The 20,105-nt window shown below is 47.4% G+C and overlaps 2 protein-coding genes and 3 non-coding genes across 8 annotated transcripts in view; all 5 read left to right on the top strand.

The window, feature by feature from the left end:
• The window catches only part of CLMP (CXADR like membrane protein), a 44,661-nt gene extending 38,940 nt beyond the window's left edge, over positions 1 to 5,721 (top strand). For both annotated transcript variants that reach the window (XM_050911029.1, XM_050911030.1), the window contains exons 6-7: positions 414 to 555; positions 1,990 to 5,721. In XM_050911029.1, the coding sequence (XP_050766986.1) occupies positions 414 to 555; positions 1,990 to 2,284 (437 nt within the window). In that variant the 3' untranslated portion in view covers positions 2,285 to 5,721. The remainder of the gene's footprint in view (positions 1 to 413; positions 556 to 1,989) is intronic.
• A 3,952-nt stretch (positions 5,722 to 9,673) lies between these two features.
• Positions 9,674 to 15,095, top strand: HSPA8 (heat shock protein family A (Hsp70) member 8). Of its 3 annotated transcripts, XM_050910864.1 has the most exons (9): positions 9,674 to 9,720; positions 10,640 to 10,849; positions 11,379 to 11,584; positions 11,678 to 11,830; positions 11,937 to 12,492; positions 12,802 to 13,004; positions 13,327 to 13,525; positions 13,862 to 14,094; positions 14,622 to 15,095. In XM_050910864.1, the coding sequence occupies exons 2-9, from the start codon at positions 10,645 to 10,647 to the stop codon at positions 14,817 to 14,819; spliced, it is 1,953 nt and encodes a 650-aa protein (XP_050766821.1). In that variant the 5' UTR covers positions 9,674 to 9,720; positions 10,640 to 10,644; the 3' UTR covers positions 14,820 to 15,095. The 3 variants fall into 3 exon arrangements, with proteins under 3 accessions (XP_050766821.1, XP_050766822.1, XP_050766820.1); XM_050910863.1 differs by lacking the exon at positions 9,674 to 9,720 and having other exon boundaries at positions 10,601 to 10,849; positions 11,678 to 11,842; XM_050910865.1 differs by lacking the exons at positions 9,674 to 9,720; positions 13,862 to 14,094 and having other exon boundaries at positions 10,587 to 10,849; positions 13,327 to 13,390; positions 14,713 to 15,095.
• Positions 12,643 to 12,733, top strand: LOC127025928 (small nucleolar RNA SNORD14). Its single transcript, XR_007767727.1, has one exon. It is a non-coding gene; the product is annotated as a small nucleolar RNA SNORD14 (small nucleolar RNA).
• Positions 13,145 to 13,241, top strand: LOC127025929 (small nucleolar RNA SNORD14). The gene has a single exon (XR_007767728.1). It is a non-coding gene; the product is annotated as a small nucleolar RNA SNORD14 (small nucleolar RNA).
• Positions 14,184 to 14,280, top strand: LOC127025930 (small nucleolar RNA SNORD14). The gene has a single exon (XR_007767729.1). It is a non-coding gene; the product is annotated as a small nucleolar RNA SNORD14 (small nucleolar RNA).
• Positions 15,096 to 20,105: the final 5,010 nt, after the last annotated feature.

Genomic DNA, 20,105 nt, shown 5'->3' with positions numbered 1-20,105 from the left:
AAAAAAATCCTCATGGGGAAACATTCGTAGTTCAAACACTCTTCTGCCTCTAGGAAACTGCTTGGTGCTTTGTTTTGCATGTGGGTTGTCTTGTCTGTCTCTGTACTTTCTGTGGTTCTGTGCTCTTATGAGAGGATTTTTCCTCCTCATTTCAATTCTGACCCATAGCTGAAGGCATAGCACTTGTGATCCCACCCTTCCAGAGGTGAATACTTTTCTCACTGTTAGCTCAGGTTTAGAAACAATGCCTGAAGATAAACTGGTTCAACTTCTGTGTGGAGACACGCCTAAATAAGTAGACTAATACATTCTGTTCTGATTTATACTCAGTGCTATACGGTGTAGTGGGGACTAGAATCTGACCATATGACCCTAGTGAGAGTTTACTAATACATTTGTTTTCTGGACAACAGATGCACAAAATATCGGCATGATCGCTGGAGCGGTTTGTGGCGTGGTGGTGGGACTTTCCCTCCTTTTCCTGGTGGTGAGGCTGACAATAAGGAGGAAAGAAAAGAAGAGATATGAGGAAGAGGAGGCACCAAATGAAATCAGGTAACACCTTTTATTTAATCCCCCACCTCCCACCCTCTGTTCTTTCAGTTTCATGCATCTTTTCACTACAGTTTTAAGTAACCTAGGTATAAATGTCTTAAAAGGTTGTTCTAAAAAGCTTTTAAAGTCTCCCTGAAATATCAGTGACAAATTTCTTGACTGTGAGAATCTTTGTGAAGACTTTCCAGAAAATTAGATAGGTGAAAATGTCTTTCCCCCCTACCCCCAGGACAAATTAGCATAAAACTCAACAAAATACTCTCTCGCACACTTGCAATTTCAGCATTTTAAAGCATTTGCATAATCCTCTCCAGTACTAAATTCAACCCACTTGTCCATTGTGGTTCTGAGAGGGTTTTTTTGTGGTTTTTTTTTTCTTTTCAATTGCAATTTCTGTTGGGAATGCTATGAGGCAGGCAGGTTCTCACAGTCTTTCTTGAGTCTTTTGAACAACTGTGCTTCTGGATTTAGCTCAGAGTGAAAAATCCCCTGAGCTGCTGTGTGCAGAGTTGAGAAGCCTCGCCCTGAGCGGGTGTACCAAGAATGCTGACGCATGTTCTTTGAACTCATCTGTTACATGCGTGTGAGGTCTGCCACTTAACTCCCCTAAGCAGAGATTGGTCTCTAGTCAATCGAGCCTGAACTTCTCAGGAAGGAAAGCACTGGAAAAAGAAATTTCCAGGAATGAGTTTTAGCTGCTCCTGCCCTTGAAGAAAGCCCTTGCCTTGTTCCATCCTTATGTCTATTTGTAAAAGACTGCCTGCCCTCGTACAACATCTGTGTACCATTAGGCATCTCTATAATACATTCAGCAGCTGATTACTCTGCCTGATGGTCAGGTTGCTAGCAAGAAGGCAGTCTCTGCTGATTTCTTCCCTTCCCTTTTTCCTGTTCTCTTTGCTTTCAAATCTTGCATGCCTTTTTATTTTTAGTTTGAGCTTCAGCATCTTTTATCACCTTTTCACGTGTGACTGTTACCTCTTCTCTCTCTCTCTGGGCCCAGTTCTTGCACTTCTTTCACTACCCACATTTTTTTTTAACTAAAAGAACAGGTCTCAGCTAGTCCTGTCTAGGTCATTTGTCATTATGAGTAAGGATTACAGAGCAGACAGTTCTATCTGAACTGTTTGCACTGACACTTGGCATTCATTCCACAGACCTCAAAGCCGCAAACAAAGAGCCGGTCGTGTGCAACATGTATTCTAAATCCATTTGACCAATAGCTCCACAGAGCAATAGGGAGTTCAGTCCACAAAGTTACATAGCAGAGAATTCAGAAAACCCTGTACCTTGCTCAAACTGCTGGACAAATATGCCCTGGTGATTTGCAGCTTCCATAAGCAACTGCTTATTGCAGCAGCAATTCAGTCTGGTAAAATGTGTAAGTGTTTCTGTTCTCGTGGTATTTGAGCCCTGTCATCTGTTTGATTGCAGAGAAGACGCAGAGGCACCCAAGGCCCATCTTGTCAAGCCCAGTTCCTCTTCCTCTGGTTCCAGGAGCTCGCGGTCAGGTTCCTCCTCAACCAGGTCGACAGCCAACAGTGCCTCTCGCAGCCAACGGACTTTGTCAACGGAAGCTACTCCCCATCTAACTCCTCCCCAGTACAGCCAGAGGGAGATGGAAGGAAAAGAAATTGAGCCAAAGAAAGTCGACTATACTAACCTGATGAAAATGGGAGCAACGCTAGTCATGGTGCCTGCCCAAAGCCGAGCGTTCCAGACCGTGTGACTGCTCACCAGCCGTCTGGAGACTCCTGCTGTCCAGAAACACTTCACATACCACCAGCCACATAGGAATTGTTAGATTAGCTAGTTATCTTCCTGGTCAGCGTAATTTTAATCACTTGTGATTATTCACACCACAAGAAGCCCTCCCACTCAACTCTTTCTTACATCTTCCAGCACTGAGGTTCTGAAACAAAGTTTTTTTTTTAAGAAAGATACATTTGAGGGAAAAGGGAGCCGCCTTTTAAAATTATCTCTTTTGGAAATGGAACACAGAGCATTTTAAAACTGCAACAGCTAAGCGCTGTACAAATGAAATTAAGCCAAACCTCAGGATGTTTTAAAAGGGATCAACAGAGACATAAGGACGCGTAATATTCCAGAGAGGTTTTGTGGGGAGGGAAAAGTCTCTTGTACTGGTTTTGGAGAACTTTCTCAAAGATGCATTGTCTTATCTGAAGATTTTGAGGCAGACTCTCTGCTGAGGGTAGTCTGGTGTTCAGCCTCAAAGGGAACTGACAGACGCTTCACGTTTTCTGCATTCAGTCTTCTCGTTAAATACTTTTGGAGGCTGTAACTAAAGTGGAAATTAAAGGATCACTTGAAAAGGTCAAGAGATGCAGTATTAAGGCAAGTGTCTGAACTAACCTCTGTACTAAAGAGAAAGGACCCTTTATGTCAAGGAAACAGAGGTGCTTTAATTGCCAGAATAAACTTAACGATGCACCCAGAGAGATACGGCCAGTAGCCTGACTCTGCTTTTGTGGTCAGCACTGCAAAGCCGCAGTAACTCCACTGGAGTGGTATCTGTGGCAAATGAGCCTTAGAGTGATGAGAATTGGGCACTGAATCCAGAATGAAGGCAGTACCTCAAAAAGTGAGGGCCACTAATCTACCAAAAAGCCTGGACGAAGCATTTGGAAGATACCTGGTATCGCCAGGTTGTGAATTCACCAGTTTTGGGGTGAGCCACGCTGTACAGGCCTTATGGAGAGCTCTTCCCAAGACTGAACGAACAGCATTCTTGAGCTGACCTTCAGGCATCCAGGTAAGACTGAAGGATGGAGTGACAGAGCACATAGTGAGGAAAATACACCAGGGACAGGTAAACAAGCACAATGCTGCTTCCATTAGAAAATATTTGTGCGCATTGTCCTATTTTTACACCAAACACTGGGCCACGTACTATTGTTGAGGCTTAAACCTTAGCAAGACTCTTAAAAAATTGCAAGAATCATAAAAATATTTTCTGTGATTAAATTAACCAGAATAAACATTTCCAAGGACTATAAAGTCTTACACTTCAAGCTGAAGGCCAATAGGAAACAATGGGAGATAGGGACAGGCTTCCTCTGGAGGCAGATGCTTGCATAATTCTGTCATTTATATTTTCCTCTGAAGGACTTGGCTCTGACCACTGCTACACACAAGACACTGAGCTTGTAGGTTCTAGATTCCTGTATTCCTGGACTGATCATTTTCTATTTAAAAAAATGAGGTGGTTTTTTTTTCATTTGAGGGAGGGAAGGTTTTCTCCAATTTGTGGAATGAGTCTACAGGAGATGGATCAGCACAGAAGAACCACATATCTATAATTCTTTCACTCCAGGGACTGTAATTAATCTCCTTTTCTGACTGAGACCCAGAATTCTAGCTTCTTTGCTTGAGATCTTAGACAATCTGATCAAAGCCAAGCCCTGCTTGGGCTACTTCCTTATGGGAAATAGTTTTCAAACTTGCCCTATACTATCTGAGAACTTCTTTTCCTAGGAGCAGTCACCCATTTTCATCACATGTACCAAAATTTCACTTGCTCTCTCTACCCCAGAGTCAACCTAGCCACCCTTGGCAGGACAAAGTACTGATCTGTTGTGCACGGAAGGCAGTTCTGAGTCACAGATTTAAACAAAGGAGACATCTTTGATTAGCTTCTACTTTTGTGACAGCTCCTAGTGTTGGATACTGTGTCATTTTACCTAGACAGTTTCCCTGGATACTCCAGAGGCGCATTCCTGGATCAGCTGTGTTTTGGTGGATTTGGCAGTGGCTGTCACTGCTCGGAAGCAGCAGCTGTAAGTGTCTGATTCCTCTGCAGTTGCTCTTTTCCTGGACCCTGAAGGCTTAGGCACTCCAAAGCACTTACAAGGTACTCCAGAGCTGGGAAAGTCCAGAAGAGCATGAGCAGGACTGCTAAAGTAGTTTGTGGCTTCTTCTATGGTTGCTTATTGTGCTTAATGTTACCTGTGTTGCATCTGAGGATACTTATTCTATGCATATAAAAACAGGAGTGCTCTTCTCAGTAAAGAATACATGCCTGAGCAACCAGAAGCTTATTACCACAAAATAAGGGTAACAATTCAAAGAGCCAGTTGAGCTGGCTACAGTCCGAGTACCAAATGCTGTAGGTTAGCTTTGAGTCACAGGCCAGACTTGCAATTAGCAAAGAAGAGGATGCTCTGTCTACAGCCTAGAAGCCACTTGCTGCCGGCTAGGAAAATTTGCCCAGCCTGCTCCTGGCAGTCTCTTTCCTGGAGGCCTTTGGAAATAGGCTGCAGGACAGATCAGCCGTGGCAGCCCTCTCTTGGTCTCCAACTCTCCTGGAGCAGAGAAGTCACTCCTTGTCATACGAGCTATCTGTCTGATTGCATGGGATGAAAGGTTTATGGACCTTGGGGAAAAGAAGTTAGTTGGAAGCAATTGCTGAAGCCTGGTGTGTGTGATCGTTCCCGGCTGTTCCTAGCCCTGTTGGGAAGCAGGCGGTACGCGTGCCTGCTGTCCGGGCATGTGCAGACTGCCCTGCATACGAACCATGTCAGAAAAAGCACCGTGGCCCTCTCCTGCCATGGAACAAAGAGGCAAAGATGTGTGGCCCTGGTTAGAAAATGTGGGCACCACAGTCATTTAAAATCACTAAGTCTGAAACGCTGTGGTGCTTTTCAGACCACACATCAGTGATCTCGCAGGTGAACACAAAGTCAATTCTGCACTTCAGTTGCTAGCGTGAAGCCCAAAGGGAAAAGTTCATTATTCAAAGGAAATACGAGAAAGAGATCATTTCAAAGGTATTCTGTTTTCAAAGGGACATTTTCTGAGCTCCAGATGATACTATCAGGAGTTGCACAAGGGAAGCAAATGAACCATAAGCCAAACTCTCTTTTGTAAAATAGTGTACTTAAAGCATTTACTGTCATATACCAGTTACTACTAGTGTGATTAAATGCATACAATGTTATGTAGCTTTCTTTTGTTTCTCAGCAGCTAAACTAAGCTTACATCTCTTCTACCTGCTATAATTGGTGTACTTGTACTGTGTCTGAACAACTCAGAGGAAAGCAAATATTTATTATTGATTCCTTTGAATCAATGATTTAATAATTTTTTTTTTGGTTGGTTGTTTTATAAATAAATGTGCTGCAGCTGAAGTGCTGCAGCTCAACTAAACTTGTACTAATGCTCCATCTTCTTGTGGTATGATATGTTACATGCCGTCAAGCTGAATCCAAGGAAAAAAGTAGAGTCAAAAATACCATTTTTTAAGCTGACAAGGACTACGTGCGCATTTGCGTAGAAAGTGTGGGGAAGCTGGTCTTTGTCCTGGGTATTTTTTCGGTCTGAATTATGTGACATGGTATGAAATATGTGAAACCTTGGGTGTATTGATGAAGTAAATGGTGTTTTGACTTCCATGCAGCTATTTCACCTGAGATATTTTGGCTGAGGATGTAGATGCTTCAAGCTAATATGGCAAACAGTGCCAGCGCAGACACAGCACAGATATAAACCTCCGGTGACACTGCCCTCCTACTCCCGCATCTGCGACCTTACTTCTGAACCACCCAGTGCATTTCAGTTCATCTCCTGAACTGTGCGTGAGACGACAATGAAACCTTGAACAACTAAGAGCTGTGTTCAGGCAGTTTAGATCTCTGCAGATAAACATTCTGAACTAGCTAACAGGAATCTCCAGTCAGGGAGATGTAGGTGGAATTTAGGGTAACTAAACGTGACTGTGGTTGATGTCTCTTGCAGTGGTTCAGCCATCTTTCCCTGGGGGTGTTTTGCGCAGAGGTCTCCCAACATCAGCAATCTTCTTTACTGAAATCTGGGTAAAAATTGCAACATAATTACACGGTATTTAAAACAAAACACAGTGGTCTCATAGGTGTGTCCTCCTGTCTATCCCTGATTCATGAGGAAACGCTGTTACTGGCTCACTTCTGAGTTGACGACATCCAAAATCCTGATTAGGCGATACACATTTTGAGAGGAGTTGTGCAATTGCATACTTTTGTACAGTATCAGGAATCTTGGGTTTTTAACCTGGATCAGTTTGTACTGACACACTGAAGGGGGAGAACACGGTGGGAAAGGGAAGGGACCACCTTAGAAATGCGTGATTTTCAAACTTCAACCGGGGCATGCAAATGCAAGTGTTGTGTAAGTAACAAATGCTGCCGTTGTGAATAGGAAGTGGGTCTTTGATAATCTCCACTCTCTTCCCAATTCTGTTTTAAACGCTTAAAGGAGAAGCAGTGCTTGATCTCTAATGTACTAAACTGGCTTCAAAAAATAATGTTGGAATTCATCATTTGAAAAAACTCCACACAGAATACTTATCAGTGTCCAGCCTGCTGAGCCTTAATTTTTCTGATACACAGTAAATGAGCTACTTTTGTCCAGTATGTCAACACCCTTTAATTTCTAATGTAATGAGTCATTTGCCAAACTGCCCTCCTCCCTGCACTGACTCACTGTTGTTTTAGGCTGCCTTCACTTGCTATCAGTCTGCTGTGCGAAGTACGGTTGCACATCTAAATGTCACTATTTAATTTCAAGGTGCAGGTAGTGCTATTCTTAGGTCCTACTGAAATTCTGCCCACGATTTAGAAAAACAAAACCAAAAAAAAAGCAAAGGCAATCCCTTGCTAACAGCACTGCTCCCATGAGACTTGGTGCACAATGTATTTAGAGCAAGTTAGCACTGCATGCCTCCTGAGAAGCATCTCCTGTGTAGCCTGGGAGCTGAGTGCTCCAGCAGCCTGTACTCTGGACAGGGTGGAGTGCGCTTTGCATGCCATACCTGGTCAGATCTGGGGTGATGGTTTGTATTGACCACCCTTATCTTTAAAGGCACAGGAGAGTGACAACGCTCTACGATATGGAGCCCCTTTCCTTTTCCTGCTGCCCCTCCTGTCTCTAACCTTGTACACCCAAGTTCCAACTCCAAACTACGCCTTCTGTCATCACCCAAAGGTCCCGGTTCAGGGTCCAGCCCTGTGCGTGGCAGAGCAAGAACAGGAGCCATAAACTGTTGCTTGATGTGACTTCCCGTGGGTCAGCACACCCACCGCATCTGCCACAGGAGCCTGGTGGCATGTAGCAGTGAGAATCTGCACGTTAGTGGTCTGATAATGGGTTCCCAGCTGCGTGCTGATCCGGGGTAACTGCGTCATGTTCCCTAGTAGAGGTCGCTCAAAATTGCCATGAAAGAAAGAGATGTTGACACCTGTCTGTCTCAGGGTGCAGGCTTGCACACAGCAAGGCATCACAGAGGACAAACAGTCATTTGTTTGGGATAAGGCTGAAAGGACAGATTTGTTAGTGCCCTACCCCCCCCAAATATTGGACTTTTAAGCAGCTACCAGGAGAGTTTTTGTCTAAGGCCAACCCTGTGGGCAGCATTAAGAGAGCACCAGAAATGCTTTTTCATGCAGTTCTTACCCCCGACTACAGAAGTTCCTTTGCCCCTTTTCCCACTGCGTGGGGTCACAGAGGCTGGCCAGGATACGGTTTTTCTGTAGCCCTCCTCCTGGCAACTCCCTCTGACTTTTCCGCTCAGCGTTTTATGCCATGTAAACATTTGATGCAATTCACAGCACTCCTGCTAGAGCCTGACCTTACGTGATTTATGACCTCTGATCAGCTTTCAGCCTAAGGCGCTGAGACCAGCTGAATGTTTGCGGCCGTCCATCTGCCTGCTTGATCCCCAAGGACGCTGAACAGCCACGGTTTTCCACTGTTCAGAGCCTCCGTTTCCTTTCCACTGAAGTAAGTCACGCTGAGAGCATGCAGGGAGCAGCACTGACATTACCAAGGGGTGTCACCTTGTCCCTTAGCTTGGTTTGGTGCATTAGCACCGATTATGGACGAGAAAAACTGGAGATGCTGCGGAGGCTGGATTCTGCTCTGTGGAGGAACCGGTGTCGCCCTAAAACGCCGCAGACAACGTGGGTGTCCTCTGCCTGGGCAAGAACGGGGGTGTGGGGAGAAATCAGGGAACATTGCCTATTGCCTTGTTAAACAGACCATGGAGGATTAAAGCAGCACCACGCTGCTCGTGTAGATTATCGTACAGAGAGAGATTTACTGAAGTGAATGCTGTCGGAAGCCTTTGGGAAGCGTTAGGAATGAGTTGCAAGCATAAAAACGAGAAATGCTGTCATTCCTCTCGGGGCAGAGGGTGATCGCCCAGGGCTCTGCCCCACGGTAGGCCCCTTGCACCTCCAGCTTTCCTGTGGAGCCAAACGCTCGCTTCTGGCTGGATGTGATTCGCCTGCCGTTAATTCTGCTCTTAATTGTGTTTAATCGGACATCGTTGCGCGGAGCCGTACCCGAACAACGCTGCCGCCAGCCCGCTCGCAGCGTGCGGGACCGCTACCGCAGGGCCCACCGTTCACACCGGGGGCACGGAAGCGGGCCCGCCGCAGGGGGTGCACGGCGGCGCCGCGCTGGCGGCCCGGAGACGATGGGAGGGCCGGGGCCGGCACACGGCGGAGCCTCCCTGCCGGGCCCCGCACGCGCCGCCATTTTGTGCCCCCCCCGCCGAGCTCCCCCTTCCCGCAACCCGCCACCCTCTATGCAAATCAACCCGCCAGCCCCGGGATCTGATTGGTCATTCCCACCCCAAGGCGCCTTCTCCCTCGCGCGCGAAATATGCAAACGAGCCTCCGGCGCCGTGCTGCGATTGGCTGCCATTCGCTCTCCGGCGCTCTTTCTCTGCCCCCGCCCCCTCCTTCAGCCTACGGTCGTCGGTGTCGTCACCTGCATGCGGCCGTTGGAGGGCTCTCATTGGCTTCCGCGCACGCGAAGCTCCACCCCCCGTCCGTTGCGGGCGGGGGACGAGCGTTGCGGAGCGGTAGGCGGTTGGGGTGGGGGAGAGCGGAAAGCGCATGAAGGTTCGAGAATACCGGCCGGCCGGCGGGCACGCCCCCTTCCTGTGTGCGTCACGAAGGGTGCGGGTTCCGGCTGACGGCCATTGGCGGGAAGGTAGGCGGAATACGCGAGCGGATTGGCTGGAGCGGAGAGCAGAGGCGGGCGCTTCTGGAAGGTTCTGAGGGGGTATATAAAGGCGGCGGGGCGGGCGCCGAGCGGTCTCATTGAGCAGCAGCTTTGCCGGAGCGTCTTGCTTGCGCGCGTTCGGGCCTGTCCGCGCCGTCTCAGGTAACGGGGCCTGCCGGCGTGGGGGGCGGGGGTTGGGTTGTGGCCCGGTGGGGGGGGAGGGAGCCGTGGTCCGGCGTGGGCGCCGTCCGAGGTGCCCTTGCACCGGGAGGGGCCGTTGCGTTGCGGGGGATCGGGCTGGGCTGGGTTGGGGGATGGAGGCCCTTTTGTCGCTGCGGCGATGGGTTTTTTTTCCCTTTCGATGGGGTGGTTCTGCAGACCTTCGTGTGGTGTTGCTTTTTTTCTCCTAAATCCGACCTAAGGGCGATTTTTCCGATTTTTCTCTCTCTGTGTTCCTGGAACGGGTGGGGTGGGGGAGGCGCGGGGTGGAGGGATAAGAGGAGACTCTAGCGCCCGTGTTACCTCCCGCTTGGAACGCCTGGGGTTGCGTGGGAGGAGGGAGAGGTGGAGCCGTGTCCATGGGGCGGCTGAGCATGCTGGGCTTTGTAGTCCCTGGAGCTGGCGGGGGGGGGGGGGGGGGCGGGAAGGAGCGGGCTTGCAGGACCGCCACGTGATGGCTGGGGCCCCGAGGGCCCGGGGGGGGGGGGGCGCTGCGTCTCCCCGACGGGTGCAGGGGGGTTCGTGTCGCAGCAGGGCTGGGGCTGTGCCAGGCCACATGGCCTGATAAGCTCGGCCCACGCGACGCGGGGACTACGGTTCCCAGCAGCTAAGATGTCCGCCTGCGGCCACGTGATCCGAGCGGGGAGGTGCATGATGGGAGATGGAGTCCCAGGCCATGTGCTGTACCACGTGGTTGGGCTTTACCGCGGCTGGACACCAAGTGGTAGAGCTTTTAAATGCATTAACCGTATGCGCTGAAGAGCAGTTGCTGGTAGAACGTGGGATAACAGACCAATGGAACGCTTCAGTTCGAGTTCTGTTTCACAGTTAAATTTTCTTTTCTTTTTTTACCTACCCTCAGACAAGATGTCGAAGGGACCAGCTGTCGGAATTGATCTTGGCACCACCTATTCCTGTGTTGGTGTATTCCAACATGGGAAGGTGGAAATCATTGCCAATGACCAGGGTAACCGGACCACGCCAAGCTACGTTGCCTTCACAGATACAGAGAGGTTGATTGGTGATGCTGCAAAGAACCAAGTTGCAATGAATCCAACCAATACGGTTTTTGGTAAGGCTGCAGGATTTGCATACTTCATGTGCAGTAGCTTAGCATGGTGATGGTAGATGTTTCTTGTTTATAAGAATTACTGACTGATAGCAGGATTAAAGCTTCCTCTTGGAAATTAAAACTCCTAATTTGTTCTTAGTCCGAATAATATAACTGTGTTACTAATAGTTAAGCTTTTATTATGTACTAGGAAAGTATGTGCCTTGCAGTTAAAACTTGTCTTGCTGCAGGTGGTTCTTGGCAGTTAGTGTTAAGTGGCCTTGACTGAGTGTCTCGGTCTAATTCCTAGCCTGCACTGTGGTTTATGGTACAGCAGCTGTAGCATTGCTGTGGTGGCTGTGAGGTGATACTGATAAGTTTGTACATATCCAAGAGGTGAAACTTAGCAGTGCCTGCAGCTGGGTCTTGACAAAGCAGTAATAATTCCAGGTTAAGTATAGTGTTCTAGAGTTTTGTGCATTGTTTTTTAGGAAGAACTTCATGTGCTTTGTGAAGAACATTTTTAATATGGCCAACTATTCTTTTCCAGATGCAAAGCGGTTGATTGGGCGTAGATTTGATGATTCTGTTGTCCAGTCTGATATGAAGCACTGGCCTTTCACTGTGGTGAACGATGCTGGCAGACCAAAAGTCCAGGTGGAGTACAAAGGCGAGACAAAGAGTTTCTACCCAGAAGAAATTTCTTCCATGGTTTTAACCAAAATGAAGGAAATTGCAGAAGCCTATCTTGGGAAGGTGAGGTTTAGGACTGCAGTGAAATGTAATTAATAATTCTGTATCCATGAGTATTTAACATATGTAATTGACTTTCTTGCTGTTTTTTTGTAGACTGTTACTAACGCTGTAGTGACTGTACCAGCCTATTTCAATGACTCTCAGCGTCAGGCTACAAAAGATGCTGGAACCATTGCAGGGCTCAATGTACTGCGAATTATCAACGAGCCGACAGCTGCTGCAATAGCCTATGGTCTGGACAAAAAGGTATGCGACGGAGTGACTTACTGTTCCTGATGTCCAACTAGTAGTAAACCTGCTAAACTAGCAGTAGAAAACGAATTGCATTATGAAAGTTGATCTCTTCTTCCAGGTTGGTGCTGAAAGGAATGTTCTTATCTTTGACCTTGGAGGTGGCACCTTTGATGTGTCAATTCTGACTATTGAAGATGGCATCTTTGAAGTGAAATCCACTGCAGGTGACACTCACTTGGGTGGAGAAGACTTTGACAACCGCATGGTCAACCACTTCATTGCCGAATTCAAGCGCAAGCACAAGAAAGACATCAGCGAGAACAAGAGAGCAGTTCGTCGCCTCCGCACTGCATGCGAGCGTGCAAAGCGTACTCTGTCGTCTAGCACGCAGGCCAGTATTGAAATTGATTCTCTCTATGAGGGTATTGACTTCTACACATCCATTACCAGAGCTCGCTTTGAAGAGCTGAATGCCGACCTGTTCCGTGGCACCCTGGATCCTGTGGAAAAGGCCCTGCGGGATGCCAAGCTTGACAAATCGCAGATCCATGATATCGTGCTGGTTGGTGGGTCTACTCGTATCCCAAAGATTCAGAAACTGCTGCAGGATTTCTTCAATGGCAAAGAGCTGAACAAGAGCATCAATCCTGATGAAGCCGTGGCTTATGGTGCAGGTAATGACAAAAATGCTAAAACTGTTGGGTGGCGGTGTTGGCAAACTCAGTACTGTCTGAACTGAAGTCGCAGAGCAGTACTAGTGTAGGCCCTAGGTCTTCCACCCCAATCAGTAAAGCTTTTCAAAGCAGTGAGAAGCTTACTTTGACTTGCAATGATGAATCAGATTCCAAAGCCATTCGTAGTTTCCACCAGAAGTCTACTAATGATGGCCAAAACCTTCCTTGGATGTCTGAGCGAGCCATGGGCTTAACTGTAGCGTGCAGTGTATCTGTTGCAGGGCTCTTAATGGTTTTTCTCTTCCCCAGCTGTCCAGGCTGCTATTCTGTCTGGAGACAAGTCTGAGAACGTACAGGATCTGCTGCTGTTGGATGTGACTCCTCTGTCTCTTGGTATTGAGACTGCTGGAGGTGTCATGACAGTCCTGATCAAACGGAATACCACCATCCCTACCAAACAGACTCAGACATTCACTACTTACTCCGACAACCAGCCTGGTGTGCTGATCCAGGTAGGCAAGCAACACTGGGGTGAACTGATGAGGCACTCATAATCGTACGACCCTGTCAGCGCTTCCAGTGGTTGAAGTAAATGTTAGGCCAGAGGTGTTGTGTTTTTGCAGTTAGTGAGGGATGCTAGTAAATAACCTGGTTGCAGTGATGAAAGTGATTCCAAAGCCATTCGTAGTTTCCACCAGAAGTCGAAAGACTTGTGTTGGTCCAAGTACCTTCCTTGGATGTCTGAGCGACCATGTTACTTCAGGGTAGCACCTCATTGTGATTTAATAATGTGTGGTCAAACTTAGGAGTTAATTTGCTGGTTCCTCTTCCTAGGTATATGAAGGAGAACGTGCTATGACTAAGGACAACAACTTGCTGGGCAAGTTTGAGCTGACTGGTATTCCCCCTGCTCCCAGAGGTGTACCTCAGATTGAAGTAACCTTTGATATTGATGCCAATGGCATCCTGAACGTGTCTGCTGTGGATAAGAGCACTGGCAAGGAGAACAAGATCACAATAACAAATGACAAGGGTAAGGATCGTGTGTTTCTGAGGGTGGGAGACTGGCTAGCTGCTTAAATTCGGCTTGTCAAACTCTGCATTCTGTCTTTATCAAAACTTGGCTCTAATGTATGTGCACCTTGAATTACAACAGTGAGTCTTATTTTTAGTGCAGTAGTCCATGAGTTTCTAAGAAGGCCCGTGAAGTGGTTTGAGATGAGGGCACCTGATAGTTTATGGGCCTCTTACTGCTTGCCTGCCCAAGCCAACTTGAAGTATAGAATTTGTAATGTGTGGGAGGCTGTAATCCTCCACAAAAAATGACTGACTAGAAAACAGTGATCTGAAACGCTGCTGTGTTCTGCAGGCCGGCTGAGCAAGGAAGACATTGAGCGGATGGTTCAGGAAGCAGAGAAATACAAAGCAGAAGATGAGAAACAGCGTGATAAAGTGTCTTCTAAGAACTCCCTGGAGTCTTATGCATTCAACATGAAAGCTACTGTTGAAGATGAGAAGCTCCAGGGTAAGATCTCTGATGAGGACAAGCAGAAAATCCTGGACAAATGCAATGAAATCATCAACTGGCTGGACAAGAATCAGGTATGTCATATTCCATGTTTGGTCAGTGTTTACTTCTAGTGTCTTGCTGAGCCACAAAAAAGCTCAGGAGGATGGAGGAGAGCTACTGGTTGCTGTGATGAAAGTGATTCCAAAGCCATTCGTAGTTTCCACCAGAAGTCGAAAGACTTGTGTTGGTCCAAGTACCTTCCTTGGATGTCTGAGCGACCAGAGCTTGCAAGCATGCAGCTTTTGATTCCTCATAATTCAGGCTGGCTAGCTTGCAAGTACGATCTTCTCTAATGTTAAATGAGCTCCTGTTGCTCCAGGAGCAATGTAAGCTCTAGGAGTGATTTGAGGGAGTGCTAAATCAGTAGGTTGGTTTTGTTGGAACTAGACCAAGCAGAAATATTGTTGCGTCTAGCCCAGTGCAAGTCTGACTTGGTGGGGCTGAAGACAGGCTAAAAATAAGCCCAGACTTGAAATACCGAAGCCAGGTAGTGCTAGTTAACTTCTGGGCTGTATCCACTTAGTGAGAGCGGCAGGTACTGAGCTTTTGTCTTTTTTAGACGGCTGAGAAGGAGGAGTTTGAGCACCAGCAGAAAGAGCTGGAGAAGGTGTGCAACCCCATCATCACCAAGCTGTACCAGAGTGCAGGAGGAATGCCTGGTGGGATGCCTGGCGGGATGCCTGGTGGATTCCCCGGTGGTGGAGCTCCTCCATCTGGTGGAGCTTCTTCTGGACCAACCATTGAGGAGGTGGACTAAAGACACTGGGAAATGCATTCCACTAGCAGTTAGTATTGGAGGACCCCCAGGTGGGGGTTAGATTGAAGGACCCAAACCTGTAGGCACATCTGGGTATATTTTGCCAGATTAAAACTCCATAACTGAGCTGCTGTAAAAATAAAAACCATTTTCTGGGCATTTTAAATACTTGAACATGTGCACAGGAGGGGAGATGAATACCGTTGCACTTTACAGTACTGTAAACAAGTGGAAATGCAATTCATGTCCTAAGGAATAAAAACTATTTAATGGGCATCACAATGTTTCTGTCTTCACTTCTTTGTACGTAATGACCAGTGTAGAAAACAAAGTGAAAATAAACTTAATGGTGAATGAAGAAGGTTATAATGCTGGCTGAGTGTGATGTAACCAGAAGGATTAATGCAGGCTCCAGGTTAAGCAGCCTTGAGAGGTTTCTAGTTAAACTGCTCCATATTTTGTAATAATTGTAGACAATTGCCAGGTTAAGCCTTGTGTTTTGGAGGACAAACCTGTTGGTGACACAGGAGCATGGTGAGACCTTCAGAGGCGGCATAGGCTAAGCTTCACTTTCAGTCCAAGATCATAGAGCTACCTAATCCTGAAAACCAGGGCTAAAGAATTAAAAACTTGAAATTTAAGAGTTCCTTACCAGCAGCTTTATCCACATGGTTCCTTGGCCTCTTCCTCTAGCCGAAGACACCCAAATGTAACAGCCAGTGGAAAGCTGATGGCCACAAAGTGGCAGGAGAGCTGTATTGAAGTGGGGTAGTGGTTTGGCACCAGGTGCTGCTTGGGCAGTACGGGACCACTGCCAAAGAGCGCAACGCCTTCCCAGGGTCTGGATATACGTAATGGCTGCAGGACATAAAAACCAGCAAGCCTGCATTAAGGAAGGGGTAACTGAAGCTGAGTGACCTCACCCTCTTCAAAAAGTCCAGTAGCATTTCCAGAGAAGGACTTGGAGAGCTTGTCATCGCTGACCCATGGCAGGGAAGAGCACCTTTAAAATATGGTATGAAAATATGGAAGTGGATAATCATCCTTTGGGCCTTGAAGCATTTTCTCAGCTGGAGGATCCCCCCCTTGCGGGAAGGTGAGTTCTGAGGTGGCACTTCATTTAGAGAAGTCATTGCTGGGTAGGGATGTGGCTTTGGGCAGCCTCTTCAATAATAAGCAATTACGTTGCTTATTACATATAGTATTTTATTATATGTTAGTACATGTATTTATATAATATATAGTACCAGCAGTACTGTTACCAGTGAAGCCTGGGGCAGCGGAGTGGCAATTTTCATTAAGTCATGACTCACCATAAAAATCACAATTACATTGCTTATTATATATAGAGGGATTATTTAGAATAATCAGCAATTCAGTGCTGGTTATTTTTATCTGGGTACTTCATGTTAAAACACTTTTCTGTCTTCCCTGAGTAACTTTCTCAAAATTGGAGAACAATTGAGGTTTGTTTTGAGTTTGTTTTTAACAGCAGTGCTTAACCAAAAGAGAAAAAACGATGCTCTGACAGCTTAACGCTCCTATTGCTGCCTCTGAAGTGCATGTTCCCTGGTTGGATGGACTGATTTACAGGGCTGCCTGCGGCACAGCTGCTGAAATGCTAAGGGGGGAGAAGCTGAGAGTGTTGAAACGGTTTGCATATCATTACAGCAGGACAGCCCTGTTTATGTACAGGTATTTTGGATCCTTTTCTGGGTCAGTGGGATGGTAAAAGGGAGACTGCCTGTGCTACCTCCATCCTGCAGGACACTGGGGGGGAGAGGGAGGGAAAGTCTTGAGGCATAATCCAGAGAAATGGCACAGCGTGCGAGCTGCAGGATCTTTTGTTCACTGTTCATTATCGCCTCTTAACTTGCCTGCCTCTAGTACCAGCAGTGCTGCTCCCAGTGAAGCCTTGCACAGTGGAGTGGCGATTTTCATTAAGTTGTGACTGCAGTCCATCAAAATCATCACTGGAATAGAGTTGTTTGGTTGGAAGGGACTTGGAACAACCATCTAGTCCAACTGCCTGACCGTGTTATTAAGCATGTTAATTAAGGGCGTTGTCCAAATGCATCTTAAACACTGACAGGCTTGGGGCGTTGACCACCTCCCTAGGAAGTCTGTTCCAGTGTTTGACCGCCCTTTTGGTAAAGAAATGCTTCCTCATGTCCAGTCTAAACCTCCTTTGGTGCAGCTTTGAACTATTCCCACGCATCCTGTCACTGGATCCCAGGGAGAAGAGCTCAGCACCTCCCTCTCCATGTCCCCTCTATGTGGTTGCTTCTCAGCCTCCTCCTCCAAACCAGACAAACCCAGAGCCCTCAGCTGCTCCTCACAGGCCATGCCCTCCAGCCCTGTCACCAGCTTTGTTGCCCTCCTCTGGGCACATTCGAGGAACTTCACATCCTTTTTAAGTTGTAGTGCCCAGAACAGCGCACGGTACTCGAGATGAGGCTGCATTGATGCTAAATACGGTAGGATAATCGCCTCTTTTGACCGGCTGGTGATGCTGGGTTTGGTGCACCCCAGGATGTGCTTCGCCCTCTCAGCTGCCGGGGCATACTGTTGACTCCTATTGAGCCTGCTGCCGACCAGCACCCTGGGGTCCCTTTCTGTGGGGCTGCTCTCCAGCCACTTCTCTCCTCATTTGTACTTGTTGCTGGCCTTACTCTGTCCCAGGTGCAGAATGCAGCATTTGTTCTTCTTCAATGATTGCCCAATCTACCTAGATACCTCTGCAAGGCCGCCTGTCCCTCCAGAGAGTCCATGGCACTTCCTGGTATAGCATCATCAGCACACTTAGTAAGGATGCACTCACCTCCTGCATCCAGATAATTGATATAAATATTGAACAGAACTGGCCCAAGAATGGAACACCACTGGGAGCTGATCCCCAGACCGATGGTGCCCCATACACTACTAACCCCTTGAGCCCTGCCATTTGACTGGTTCTTCACCTGGGGCACTGTGTACCTGCTCATCTCACAGCTGGACAACTTGGTCAGAAGGACGCTATGAGGGACAGCATCAAAAGTCTTTCTAAAATCCAGAAAAACTGCATCCACCGCCTTCCCTTCATCTGCTAGGTGGGTGTTGTGGTTGAACCCTAGCTGGCAGCTCAGCCCCGCACAGCCACTTGCTCACTGCCCCCGGCCCGATGGGGAAGAGAATCGGAAGGGTAAAAGAGAAAACTCGTGGGCTGAGATAAAGACAATTTAATAGGTAAAGCAACAGCTGCGTGTCTAAGCAAAGCAAAACAAGGAATTCATTCACTGCTTCACATCATCAGGCAGGTGTTCAGCCATCTCCAGGAAAGCAGGGCTCCACCATGCATGATGGTGACTTGGGAAGACAAATACCATCGCTCTGAAGGGGTGTGTGTCAGCTGTCCCGGCTGTGTCCCCTCCCGGCTTCTTCTGCACCCCCAGCCTGCTCGCTGTGGGGGGGGCCCGGTGTGAGAAGCAGAAATGGCCTTGGCGCTGCGCAAGCTGGCCACCGGGTGGCAGCACCTGACCACCGAATGGCAGAGAGGCACCTCTTTTTTTTGGTTGCCCAACCCGGTTTTGAATTAAATCCCCCCAAAATGTTTATGGCATTTAATTCCGTCCGTAGCAGCATCTCCCATTAGATAGCGTGTAATGCCTTTATTGCCGTAGGGGATGCTAAATGAAAACGGTTTTTGGAAAGTGGTATTTTGGGGTGTTTTAGAAACAGTGGCTTAAGCCAGCACAGTTTTTACAGGAGGGCATGCCTGGGGGGTGTCAGAGCCGTGATTCAAAATTACCAGTCTTGTCAGGCTAAGGGATGAGGTTGCACAGTGCAAATGATGACCAAGCACAGGTACAGGCTGAGGGTCAGGCCGTGGGGGATGTGAGACTGGGAGGGGGAGAGAAGGGGCTGCTGCGGGCGTTCACAGTCACACCGGCACTTGCACAAGGCCATAGGCAGTTTTAGCAAAGTAAATGAATGAAAACAGTGTCAAACTTGTGAGTTTTTATGTTCATGACAACAAAGAATCCTGAAGAGTTGCGTGCAAAAAGGGGAACTGTTTTTAGGTTAATGTATGGCTAATTTGAGAAGTTCTTGAATTCAAGTTCTTTCCTTTTCTTTAAAAACTTGAATTCAATTTTTTTCCTTTTTTTCTTTGTTAAAAAACTTAAACTCAAGATTTTTCTTTTTCTGTTACAAGTGTTTCTCAGGTAGGTGCAGATTGGGTAATAGGTCGGAATCCTCCACAGCCCTACCCGGTAAGGCTAATGTCAAGGGCAAGCACCTGAGTAGCTCTCATGTTTCTCTGTTGTGTGCCGGTAATGCTGCTGCCCCGGGTGCAAGAACAGAGGCAAAGAAGCAAACGCAGGTAACATCTACACAACTTTAATTTGTGCATCTTTTGAGGATCTTGTTTTCTTCCAAAGTGGCAGAGTATTCAGTTTTATTTTATTTACTGATGAGCAAGATCTGTCTCTGTAGGGGCAAACAGAAGCAGCAATGCTGCATCTGACAGTGACAGGAGAGCTCTGCTAGGAGGCAAACTCCCCATTCAGGTTCCCAGCTTTCCTAACCAGCAAATTTTGCAGCCAAGCAGCTGTTGCAATGGCTTGATCTTGGGCCACTCAGCTCCCATGCCCTGTGATACAACTATTTCTTTTTTGTAAGGTCTGCCCAGTTATTCCCCTGCTCTAAGGGCTATGAAAGAGCTGGCCACGTGAATCACCTTTGGTTGCTGCCTTACGGGAAAGGGCAAAGTTAATTCATAGTTTATTTAGGGTGCCTCAGGAGCTACCGGCGTTTCATCTCCCTGGAAAGTCTCATGCGGATTGCCTCTCCCAAAGCTGTTAGGTTGCATTAGTCTGGTAACAGTAATGTTGTAAAGGAAAGACCACTCGTTTTGAATTTAGCATTGCAGCTTCCCACTGGAGCCTTAGTGGTGAGCAGAGGACCTTTTCCAAGTCGCTCTGCTTGGTATGGAAATGCTGAGGGAATAGTTCTCCTGCATGGTTTCATACTGAAGTGCAGGGGAGTCTGAAATGCTGATGTCCAGGGGCAGCCTCTCCTGCAGCTACTCTCAAATGCTTTAGAGACTAAAGCCTAGTCAGTGGAGTAAAGTCCAGTTAAACTGAGATCTATCAGTGACCAGTGTTGCCTGTCTTAAAGGAAAGGATGAAAAAAGTCTCAGTAAATAGGCTTGAGGGAGGGTTTTTACTTGATATTTCACCAGAAGATGCTGCATTTGGTTCTGCTGAGGAGGAACCCTTGATTCCCTTGCAGGTAACAGAAACATCC

Source organism: Gymnogyps californianus, chromosome 25 (assembly GCF_018139145.2).
Source record: "Gymnogyps californianus isolate 813 chromosome 25, ASM1813914v2, whole genome shotgun sequence".
In the NCBI taxonomy this organism is placed as follows: Eukaryota; Metazoa; Chordata; class Aves; order Accipitriformes; family Cathartidae; genus Gymnogyps; species Gymnogyps californianus.
Note: the sequence above shows the minus strand (reverse complement) of the source record. Positions and strands in the feature narration are given on the sequence as shown.

Bases quoted from the DNA above. Each gene is read 5' to 3' on its own strand.
- HSPA8 (XM_050910863.1), top strand. From the start codon at position 10,645: ATGTCGAAGGGACCAGCTGTCGGAATTGATCTTGGCACCACCTATTCC. The intron at 11,585-11,677 runs GTGAGGTTTAGG...GTTTTTTTGTAG, and splicing joins CAGAAGCCTATCTTGGGAAG to ACTGTTACTAACGCTGTAGT. The intron at 11,843-11,936 runs GTGACTTACTGT...CTCTTCTTCCAG, and splicing joins ACAAAAAGGTATGCGACGGA to GTTGGTGCTGAAAGGAATGT.